The sequence below is a fragment of the Protomyctophum bolini genome (genome assembly GCF_963924005.1).
Source record: "Protomyctophum bolini genome assembly, chromosome: 18".
In the NCBI taxonomy this organism is placed as follows: Eukaryota; Metazoa; Chordata; class Actinopteri; order Myctophiformes; family Myctophidae; genus Protomyctophum; species Protomyctophum bolini.
Window position 1 is genome coordinate 30124263 of NC_137879.1, and position 11960 is coordinate 30136222.

General features: G+C 46.7%; 1 protein-coding gene across 2 annotated transcripts in view; it reads right to left on the minus strand.

The window, feature by feature from the left end:
• Window positions 1-11960, minus strand: part of LOC308333376 (thyroid hormone receptor alpha) — a 206832-nt gene that overhangs the window by 38594 nt on the left and 156278 nt on the right. For both annotated transcript variants that reach the window (XM_080789753.1, XM_080789754.1), the window contains one exon: window positions 7181-7516. In XM_080789753.1, the coding sequence (XP_080645879.1) occupies window positions 7181-7236 (56 nt within the window). In that variant the 5' untranslated portion in view covers window positions 7237-7516. The remainder of the gene's footprint in view (window positions 1-7180; window positions 7517-11960) is intronic.

An 11960-nucleotide genomic window follows, 5' to 3' on the forward strand; every position in this document is an offset into this window, starting at 1 on the left:
ATAGCTATACAATAACATCTTTTCACCACAACCCAGTGGTCCAAATTCTGGGCATGATATGATCTTACAAGCTCACAACATTCACATTGTGAACTTGTAGATCGGCTATTTTAAAGGCAGACATTTTGACCCCTTTTCCACCGGTTGGTGCCCAATGGGAACTGGTTCATTTATTTTTGGGCCAGAGCTCATTAATTATGAATTGAGTGGGCAAAACTATACATGTATTAAAATGTTTACAGGATCAATATAAGTACATTTATATATGATAACCCTTCCACAGTAGTAGCGTTTTCATATTTTCTATGTTTTTGCATATTTTCCTATATAATGCCTTAATTTACATTAAAATGAGGTATTAAAAATTGTATTAAAATGTGTAATACAATAAATCATTGTCTTCGTGTAAGTAATCAACTGTGTAAGTTTCATGGTGATAACAATCTAATATAGGTATGGTTTTGCCCACTCAAATCATAATTAACGTTACAATTTTGGAGCTCTGGCTCATGGACTAAGAACCAAAAAGAAGTGAACCGGTTCCCATCGGGAACCAACCGGTGGAAAAGGGGTCTTTGTGTAAGTAAGGACTAAGGAGGGGACCAGGACAGGCCCCTGGGGGACCCCGGGTCAACAAATTATATACGCTTTTAGTGGTTAAGCCACGTGGGACCACTTTCCATTCTTGTCCACACCCCTTATCGTCCCACATCCGCATCGAGTTTTTTAAAGCCCATGCAATCAATGACATTTAAGTGACAATGGCCCCTGTGACTGAAAAAAAAGATTTATAATGGGAAAGAAAGTGCAGCCCCACAATGCATTAGTCTACTCTACAGTCCAGTGCTGTACAATGAAGGGCAGCATGGTCCCCTTTCCTTTAGGACACGATCCACCCCACTCCCCTTCCTGCACACTGAGGCCTTCAGGTAGCTTTTTATAGAAGATGGGGTATATGGGTATGTTTTATGGTCCTGATTCACCAGGATCCTGGATTGGAAATTTCCACGGGAAAAGAAAATGAATGGGGTCCGAATCGTTGGGAACCAGGAAATGGACGCCACGGCAGTAATGTAAATAGGTTTTCAATGTAATGAGTCCCGGGATGCAGGGATGGTCTTTTAGATGAGTCCCAGGGATGGTCTTTTAGATGAGTCCCAGGGATGGTCTTTTAGATGAGTCCCAGGGACATTTTATCAACGACGTTAGGAGTCATATTTTGCCATTTATATTGTTATATTATATATATATATATATATGTGTGTGTGTGTGTGTGTGTGTGTGTGTGTGTGTGTGTGTGTGTGATTGTGTGTATTCATGCATAGAAAACAGAAGAAGAAATGATTAGTATAACTAAAGCTAGCAAAACAAACTAGAATAAAAAAACAGTAGTACAGTAGTGCATTCCGTGGATGCAGAGGTCGTTGTTTTATTGTGTCAACTATAAACTGCGTTTTGGGATGCAAAGTGCACCCTATTTTAATCTCTGCCACTGCTTATACTGTCAAGTGTAAAAAGGAGATGGCTGAAGTCCAAACGATTCCAGTGGTATACAGAGTACAATGTCGTCATCTCTGGCAGCATAATCAGGAGGGAAGGAAGAGCAATATAGGCCCTGAAAGTTGTTTACAATTTGACATCCCCCCAGTGAGTTCAGTGTCACACCACAGACATTCTGTCAGTATGTCACATGAGCCACAACAGTGTCTGTGTGCGAAGACCTGGGCCGTGTGCTGTGTGTACGGTTGAGTGTCAAAATACGTGAGAATGTGTGTGAACTTAAAATGCACATGAGCGCGAAGGAGATGACTGTTTTCTACATGTGTGTGCGTGCATGCGGTCATGCATGTATCAAGTCAGTGCGATTGTCTTTCCTTTAAGGGAAATATCCGATATCCGATAGACCGCCATGTGCATTCCAATATATGGAGTTTATACGTTTGTCCTTCTCGCGTCATAAAAGCATGGCAGATTGATCTCTCTCTGTTTTTATGAGTCTCTCTGTGAGTGTGTGTGTGTGTGTGTGTGTGTGTGTGTGTGTGTGTGTGTGTGTGTGTGTGTGTGTGTGTGTGTGTCTGTGGCTGCGCCCGTGTGTGTTCCAGGACACGGATAACTCATGATATTATCGGCGCACCGCTCCGGCTCTTTACAGCCAGACTAGCCGGCTTATCTGAGCGTGGCCAATGTGGAATCCAAATGAGCTCGCAGTCAGTATAGAACTCCTCAACATGTTAAAGAGAGAGGGGGTGGAATTCTATACCAGGAGGAAGACACTCTGTGGTGTAGAAGTATAGCTATTTCTCTCCTACACGGGAAACAATCCTCCGTGTTAATGTGAGAACATGGGTCAAAAAAAGTCGTCTGAAAGAATATATATTCAAAGATTTGTGCCGCATTTTCACGATTTTTCAAAAACAGCAGACCTACAAGCTCGTAGCGCGCCACTCGGTGGCGCGCTATGAGCTTGTAGATCTGCTATTTTTCAATAGCTAAAGTATTACATAATGCTTAGTAAAGGGGTTCCCGCAACCAGAATGGGTTAAGTTCATTCATTTTAACTAATTTCTGAGTTTCATTGTAAAACGGAGGAGCCATTGATCCCCGCTGCTGGATCTGACTCCGACAGTAAAGTATCGCCGTCATCATTGTCAACAGCACTCTCATCCGATTCGATGAAGGAATTTAATTATGAATGGCGTTTAATTGACTTGGCGGTTATACAGCACGGACAGGGCGGGATGCCAGAGGGCGTCTTGGCAAGCCTCGGCGCTGATAATTAACTGTGGCCGCAGCGCTCGTGATCCGATCTGCCGCCCGGCCGTGTATATATACCTGTTGGACTGGATGCGGCATGTCTCTGTGATCAGAGGGAGATGAAAGCGACTTTCTTTTCTCTCTTTGGCTCTGCGCTGGCGGTGGCTGGGAGCGGCGGGAGCGGCGCAGCGCGTGGCGAAGCCGCGCACGCACTTCTGTTGTTGCGCTGCGCTGTAAGTGCAATGCGGTGCAAGCGGCCTTGCGTCAGCCGCGGTGACATGCCTGGCAGGAGTGATGCAAGTCAAGTACTGTATATCGAGGCAAGTATATCCCCCCGCATGTGCTTTCATAACCAAAACGCGCTGGCATTTAATGACCAGAGTGAAATATGAAAAGCTGAGGCAAAGGGCTAGTATAAATTTTCCGAAACCAAAACAAGTGGTGTCACATTTTTATGGGCCCCCGTGAGTAAATATCCCATTTTCATTACGTTGTATTACATTCTCAGAAGATTCATGAATAAAACATTCATCTAAAAAAATAATTCAGAAATAATACAAATCCATAAAGTAAAAAAATAAAAGATATAATTGTGAGCATTGCGACAGCTCAGAAATGCCACAAAACAGATAAGAGGCACTTGCCACCAGCGGTCCTTGAGGGGGTTCCAGGTGGTCTGCGGATACATTATGGAGTTGGTTAATGGAACCTTATAGATATTTAACTCTCGTTCCAGCTCCATTTGGTTTCATTTTACGCTCTCAAAAGTTAAATTATTGTTAAACAATGCCTTTGTTAAATAACGCATTTTCAAGAAGTCTACTCTACATAGATAAAGTAGGATAATTGTTATTTTGATCAACGTGTTCCTGTTATCTCTCCTAATGATACAATGCAGCTTGGAAATTGTGGACAAAATCCTATCCAAAACGACAACAACAATATTCTAAATAATGCTAGCCTGGCATAGCCAGCCTTCATCTGCCTTTGCAATGCATATTGCCCCAGGCAGACTTAATCTGTCTGGCCCCTCTCTAATATCTGCAACACAACCGTTGCACACATGTTGATTTGTATTGTCTGTACAGATCTCCTACTCCACAGGGCCCTCAGTCTGTACAGATCTCCTACTCCACAGGGCCCTCATGCAGTCTGTACAGATCTCCTACTCCACAGGGCCCTGCAGTCTGTACAGATCTCCTACTCCACAGGGCCCTCTGTCTGTACAGATCTCCTACTCCACAGGGCCCTCAGTCTGTACAGATCTCCTACTCCACAGGGCCCTCTGTCTGTACAGATCTCCTACTCCACAGGGCCCTCTGTCTGTACAGATCTCCTACTCCACAGGGCCCTCAGTCTGTACAGATCTCCTACTCCACAGGGCCCTCTCAGTCTGTACAGATCTCCTACTCCACAGGGCCCTCTCAGTCTGTACAGATCTCCTACTCCACAGGGCCCTCAGTCTGTACAGATCTCCTACTCCACAGGGCCCTCTGTCTGTACAGATCTCCTACTCCACAGGGCCCTCAGTCTGTACAGATCTCCTACTCCACAGGGCCCCCAGACAGAGACCGCTGACTGCTGCAAACACCACCACCAAAAGATCCTAATCAAATCCAAACTCCTCCGTTCCGACGGACCAATCACGCGGCAACGCGATTAGCCATCGGGTCCAATCGGAGGCCGGAGACCGTTAATTCCTTTGCGCCTTTAATTATCCCTGGAGTAATGGCCGGGGCTTAATTTAGCCCACGCTGGGTGTGTGTGTGTGTGTGTGTGTGTGTGTGTACGTATAGGGACACATAGCCCCGATGACCGAGCACATGATGCCTGCACACACAGTGCCAGTGACCTCAAACACAAAGAACACAGTGTTGGGAGGATAGAAACAAAGACATGACCAAACACACACACACACACACACACACACACGCACACACACACATACACACACACACGAACCCTTGCACACACACACACGAACCCTTGCACAGTGCACACACACACACACACACTCACTCCTGTTGTCACACACAGTCCCGAACACTTGCATACACGCATGCACGCATGCACGCATGCACACACACACACACACACACACACACACACACACACACACACACACACACACACACACACACACACACACACACACAGGGTCATATGTCTGTACCAAGAAATGCAGAGTACATACACTACACACGTTGGCAGATGAACACATAAACCCCCCCCCCCCCTGTCCCCGGGGCACAGCTCTGGAGTTGTTAATCTACAGACAGGTGTCCATGTTAGCCTGTGTAATCTAGCCGGGGCTCCTGCACAGGCCCCGGCTAGGTTTACGCCCCTGGTAATATGGCACAGGGAACAGAACATCGGTGCAGGCCAGGGGCCCGGCCGGGGGGAATCTGACGCTGCGTTCCGGGCAGCCAGGGACCCTTACCAATGGGGCGGCCGTGTGCCATAACACCCCCTCCTGAACACCACTCACACATACACGCACGCATGCACGCACGCACGCACGCACGCACGCACACACGCACGCTCACTTTTGACAGGTGGAGATATGTACACACACACATGCGGTACACACAAAGGCACGGCTATACACAGTGACAAACGGACAGGTATGTGTGCATGTGCATGCACGCACAAAAGAATGAGTGTGCATACGCACGCACAGACTCACAGGCATGCACACACACACACACATGTACACACACACGAAACAACTGAAAAAACAACAGTCGCAAAGCCATTAGACGACTTTACGTAACTGTGACAAAAATAAATCCTGTCATTTCTAGTTTATCAGTTAGCTTAAACGGCGGTATAGAGCCAGCAAGCACTGCGAGACAGAAAGGGGTGAGGGAGAGAGAGAGAGAGATAGATAGATAGAGAGAGAGAGAGAGAGAGAGGGAGAGAGAGAGAGGGAGAGAGAGAGAGGGAGAGAGAGAGAGAGGGAGACCAGTGTTGACAGAACAGTGTCTTATCCTGCTGAGATGACAGAACATCACTTCACACGGTGTGTCACTCCTGCTGTGCACGCGAGACAAAACCAAAAAAAAAAATTTTGTAATTTGTTTTGTTTCACCTCGTAAAACAAAACAAAATGACGCCGTCTCACAAAAATGATTAAATGCAACGCAACGTCACGTGCGAACACAAAGCACAAGCTGCCTACAACCATGTCTTCCGTCGACGTGAATGAAACGGGGTCAGCCGGGCTCTCCGCAAACGCGCCACAACGTGACCACCGAGGGGAGAGAGAGGCATGAAGGAGAGAGAGAGAAGAGGTAGAGTGGGAGGGAGGGAGAGAAGGTAGCTGAGGAGCGAGGTAGAGAGAAAGGGTATGGGTGGAGGGGGGGGGGGGGATGGAGGGTGGCGGGCGGTTCGACAATTGTTTGCTTGTCTGAAAACGGAGGGAACTATGCGAGCGAGGCAGGAACAGGGGAGCACCGTGAGAAGATGTTAAGATAGATCAAAGGGAACAAGCGGGTTAGAGAAGAAGAGAAGAGAGAAAAAAAGTACAAGTGGGCCACACTCTCTCTCTCTCTCTACGGTGAGTCCCCGAACGACCTCTCTCTCTCTCTCTCCGAGCGCCATACATAACGCGATCATGTGATACGGACGAAGTCGGAGACAACCCCCTCCATCCCGCGGGCGAGAGAGGTCACGGTCAAGTGTATACGTCCAGGAAGACGGAAGAAGGAGGGGTTACGAAAGGGGCAGCGGGTTCTCATGGAAGACGCAGAGAGGAGGGGCGGGGGGGGGGGGGGGGGGGGGGGGCTTCAAGGACATGAATCTATTCTACACCCTATACGTAGGTCAAACAAAGTGTGATTTTCCTATTTGCAGCGTAGCAGCAGCAGGTGGGGACGGCCTGGCAAAAAGAGAGCCGAGAGAAGAAAAAGTATATAGGTTGCTTGAATGCACCGTGTGGGTCCAGGCGACAGAGACGTGCAAAAGACACAAGATGACACACACCGTTCGTTGACAGGCGTAAGTCATCACTCAGGAAGATAAGACAAAAATGCAACCCAAAGAATGTGTACATGAGAGACGGCACGCAAATCCCCACCCCTCCCTGCCCGCCCCCATGCGGTCGCGACGGCGCTCAGATTGCGGCTGCATTGGGCAACTCAGGAGGCGTGTGAGGGTGCTGCGCGCACCTGCACGTGAGCAGTGAATCTCAATGTTTTTCTGAAATAGAGGGTATGTGCATGACATCATCGTCATATCCGGGAGTTACGTGGGACCACCTACTGACAAAACCCACACTTTTTGGCCTTGACAGCCCATAAACAGCGTCAAACGTTAAACTCACTTTGCCACTGGATTTGCCCACTCACTTTATGCATGGCCCTCCATAGCCTATAGACAAGCGCGCTCCGTTAAAACTAGATGAAAAGCGCGTGTGAAGACTCACCGTTTCTCTTCTCCCTCTGATAGGTTCGGGTCCTGCTCCTTGGGCATGTGTTCCATTCACCTTAATTCCATCCAGCGGCCAAACATGCGAGACTGAGGCGGGCCCCACCCTCGGATGCGCACTTGTCATTCGCCGGGGTGGAGGAGGGGGTATGCGGGGGTCAGTCAGTGCGACATGACAGGGTCCCTGCCCCGAGCAGAGTGGGGGGGTGGGGGTGGGGGAGGGTCTCCTAGGGGGAGCGGTCCCTCTGATGCGCGACAGGCTCCGGAGCGAGGGGGTGAGAGGAGCGCGGGGTCCTGGGGTCACGCCTGGAGCCAGATCTTGCACAGCACAATCCTGGAGGGAGAGAGAGAGAGAGAGAGAGAGAGAGAGAGAGAGAGAGAGAGAGAGAGAGAGAGAGAGAGAGAGGACAGACAGTTTTAGTCTCCTTTTTCCCCATTCACCCACACACTCCTATAGGTTTGGCTGCCTGTGGCTGCCGCTTTAGTATATAGTACATACAGTACATATAATTGCATGTACGGAGCCAGCTTACATAAGCAACACATTACTCATTCCACAACGTTGGACATTGTGATCTGAGATCATAAATTAATATCTCGTAATCGTGAGAACTGGAGTGGAGGAGGCGTGCGTGCTTTCAGCAGCGTTCTCATTCTGAACCTGTACGCACTTCAGCGAGAAAATTGGACACCTACTTTTTAAAAAAAGTCTCTGGTTTTGTGATTTCATGTGCAGTCATCGTTATTTGTGCTTATTTTAATGGTGTTTTTCATGTGAAACTATATGTATGCTGCCTTCTTGGTCATGGTTTTTTTTACCTGGTTAAATCACAGATAAATATATATGTGAAAAGTGATCTGGGTTAATTAAAATTACTTCTCTAAAATTGACCACTTCACCACTTTTCAACCAATCTTCATATAATTGGTCCTCCTTACTAATGTTCCTGATAAAATACCACATATTCTACTGTGTCTCATAGGAGATTTAAAAAGATATATATATATATATATATATATATATATATATATATATATATATATATATATATTGATTATCATGAGAACGATGGCTTCCATTATCGCATTGCAGCTTTTCAGGAATAGAAAACCTGCAGTTTCTATTAGCTTGTTATATTATCGATGATGTCACTGGTGGACGTGGCTTTCTGACCCGCCCACAGCCCTCTCAGGAGAGACAGACCGAGTCGAAAAAGAAGTGTGGCATTTCATCATGAACATTATAGTGAGGACCAATTCTATGAAGAAAGGTCGAAAAGTGGTCTTTTAATGTAACCGCAACTATGCTCATTTGAGTGTCCCAACAGACGCACGCGTCACACACACTTTTGTCAAGAGCCTGCTCGCGAAATAGTCGTGCGAAGTATGACAGGAAGTGCATGACGACTTCATACAGTTGCGCTCTGAATGTAAAGATAGCTTAAACGGTGTTCCATTAACATTTTACTGTCCCCTTTGTTCTTTTTTAACGCGGGGTTGGATTGGGGTCAGGTGTGGATCGCATGCACTTTCCTCCCGTGCAATACCCGAGGATCAGTGAAATCTTTAATTGGCTTGTGAAACCGGGTCGGGGTTTGGCGCCGGTCCAAGACTTTATAACAGGGCTGCTCCGCGGTACCTGTGTGTGTGTGTGTGCATACTAGCCGAGCAAGGTCGACGGGTTCCCCAGACACAGCTCGCATGTATAGCTTCCACACGTTGACATATCTCCTTAAGACAATTCTACAAAAAACAAGTCTTCTAAATCCTGACAGTTTTCTGAATAACCTACGGTATGTTTCTATGTCAGTGGTTCCCCCCCCCCCCCCCGTGAAAGAAAATATATTCAAAGATGTGTGTAGCAGATCTAGTATGTATAGTTTATATGTACAGTATAGTTTCATTTTATAGATATTCCACTGTTATACGTTCTTAGCTTAAGCATTTTTCATGATAACCACTTTTCATGTATGTGATGTGGTGCCATGCTTTTTGTTCTTGCTTAATGTAAGTCGCTCTGGATTAAGAGCGTCTGCTAAATGCCTACATTGTTAAACTGTGGCACTCGGTGCCGCTCTACGAGCTTGTAGCTCTGCTATTTTTGAAAAATCGTGAAAATATTTATTTCAGAAACCTGGAGGATTTAGAAGATTTGTTTTAATTTCGAGGTCAGGCCTCCCCTCCTAAATGGGATATATACTGTATATATATGCATGTACTGTACAGCGATACTGAAGGCATGCTCCCTGCTCAGCACTGGGTGTCACTGACCTCCTGTCCCGCCACATGTTGTGTCTACTCTACGCATGCCGCGGACAGGACTGCTGACTGCTGACCAAGCTGCTGTGAGAGGGGCTCGCATCAGCGTTCCGTTTGAAAACTATAGGACCAAAACATGTCCGTCGACTATCTGTATTTCACTGACGGAAAAACGAAATAAAAACTAAGCTATATACGGTGACTAAAACTGAGGAATATATTGACAGTGCCATCAACAAATAATAACTAGATAGAGTAAAATGTTAAGGAGGGACTATAGTGGAGAAGATAATGTGTCGGTATAGGTGAAGATATAGGCAGATCTACTGTACAAGCTTCGCGACGCGCTGTGAGCTTTTAAATTGCTTATTTCAGCATGTAGTGTAAAAATCTGGCAATTTTGTTGCCAGAATCAACTAATTTAGTCAACTCAAATCTTATGGTAATAATAGTCTACCTAAAACTGCAATGAAGCTAAAACATTTCAGATGACTGAAATGTGACTGAATGGAATGTGGTCCAACATTCAGTTTTCCTCCGGCAGTGTAGCGGTATATGGAGCAAGGGGCGGGGCCAGTGCAGCGGTATATGGAGCAGGGGGGGGGGGTTATTACAGGGGGCGCAGGGGGTCAAAGGCCTTCGCTGCCCTTTCTTTTAACCCTTGTCATTACCACCGCTCCGGTCGTCAAATCTGTTTATGCAATATCACCTCCCGTGCGGGGGTTAAGTAGATCTAAGACTGGGCTGTTGACGCTACGTGCAAAGGGTATGTGTGTATGTGTGTGTGTGTGTGTGTGCACGCCGGGTTCGAGCGGGTGTGCATGTGAGGCGTGTGTGTGCGGTACCACCAGTAATGTGGTGTGTTTGTGTTGTCATGTGCGTTCTTGTGCATATACGCTCACGCATGTGTGCTGTGTGTGTGTGTGTGTGTGTGTGTGTGTGTGTGTGTGTGTGTGTGTGTGTGTTGTGTGTGTGCTGTGGTGTGTGTGTGAGAGAGAGAGACTAAGTAGCCAAAGGTTCTTGAGTCATGTCCACAGTGGACTCTGATTCCTTCCCCTGCTAATCCCCGGTTCAATGCCCTCCTAATCCTCCACAGAAGGATCCTCGGCATAAGAATGTGCTTAGACGGTGGCGATATTATTGTCACTATAGTGCTCCTATTACACAAGATTACAATGGGCCACATTCAAGGAAACTCACGCTTCTCTCTCAAGGGGACAAATTCTTGCAATTGGAGCTACAGTAGTCGGGCACTATATCGTTGGAAAAGCAACACTGAAAGGTAGATCAAAAATCGATCATTCTGAAGGCTGCAACAAGGCTGAAAAAAGTTCTCCGAGTACAAGTGTTTTATGCCTCGGGACTATGATGCAGGCTTATGTGTCAGGCCAAAATATTTCCCCAAAACTGTTCACATGCAGTTTTGTGGGATGTCCATTAAGAGCTGACAGTGTGTGTTATACTGAATATCCATTAGAAGTTGACTTGGCAGGGCATGTCAGTTTGTGACTCCACCACCTATACATTATTGTAATGTTATATTTGAAGAAACGCTGACGGTTTTCACCTATTCATTACAGGTTGAGACAAACAAGCCCGGAGGTATTTTCAGTTTCTTCTTGGCCGGCGAAAGAGGAATTTGCGCGAGTGTTTGATGACACGCAATCAATTATTCATCCGTGTCAATAATGGACACATTGTAATGATTAAATACGTTAGTGTTTTTAAGTTGGTTATGGGGGGGGGGGGGGGGGGGGGGGGGGAAGAGTCCAATGCCGTTAATTAGTCTTCAGTCTGTTGCACCTGTGAAGGTGTCTGGTGCCACAGTCCATAACACAACCCAACCATTTACACGCGTATGTATCACGTGAGGGACGTGTGTGTGTGTGTGTGTGTGTGTGTGTGTGTCTGTCTGTGTGGTTTATGAGGTGCTGCAACATTTATTACGTTTGACACATATTTAATAGTGCTATTATCAACAGGCCCGGTCTATTTATATGGCCCATTGCGGGCTCACAAACAATAGATGGATGGGGTGATGACTGAGTTGCATAATAAACCCCCACCGGCATGAAGCACGACGGGAACAAGAGATACAAGATAATCAAAACAATACAATAAATACGGAAATTACGTATCATTATGTCAGGGGTCTTCATCAAGAGAGAGATGAAGCAGGGACCCCACAACGCACGCACGCGCACGCGCACGCACGCACACTCACACACACACGCACACTCACACACACACACACACACACACACACACACACACACACACACACACAGAGTATATATATGTTTTAGAAAGCCAAAGTAACTAATTGCATGCGCTCAGGTACGGTACTTATGTAATTTCCTTCGCTGGGCTGCGTTTCCAGTTTTCACTATTTTCAAATGAATGGCAGGTCCACACAATAACGTGTCGCGATGGAACGCGTCGTGAGCTTAATTTGCAGATTGCAGATTTCTGGCAACCCGTCATCCACTGAAGTACAGTATGTACTGTACACACGGGCT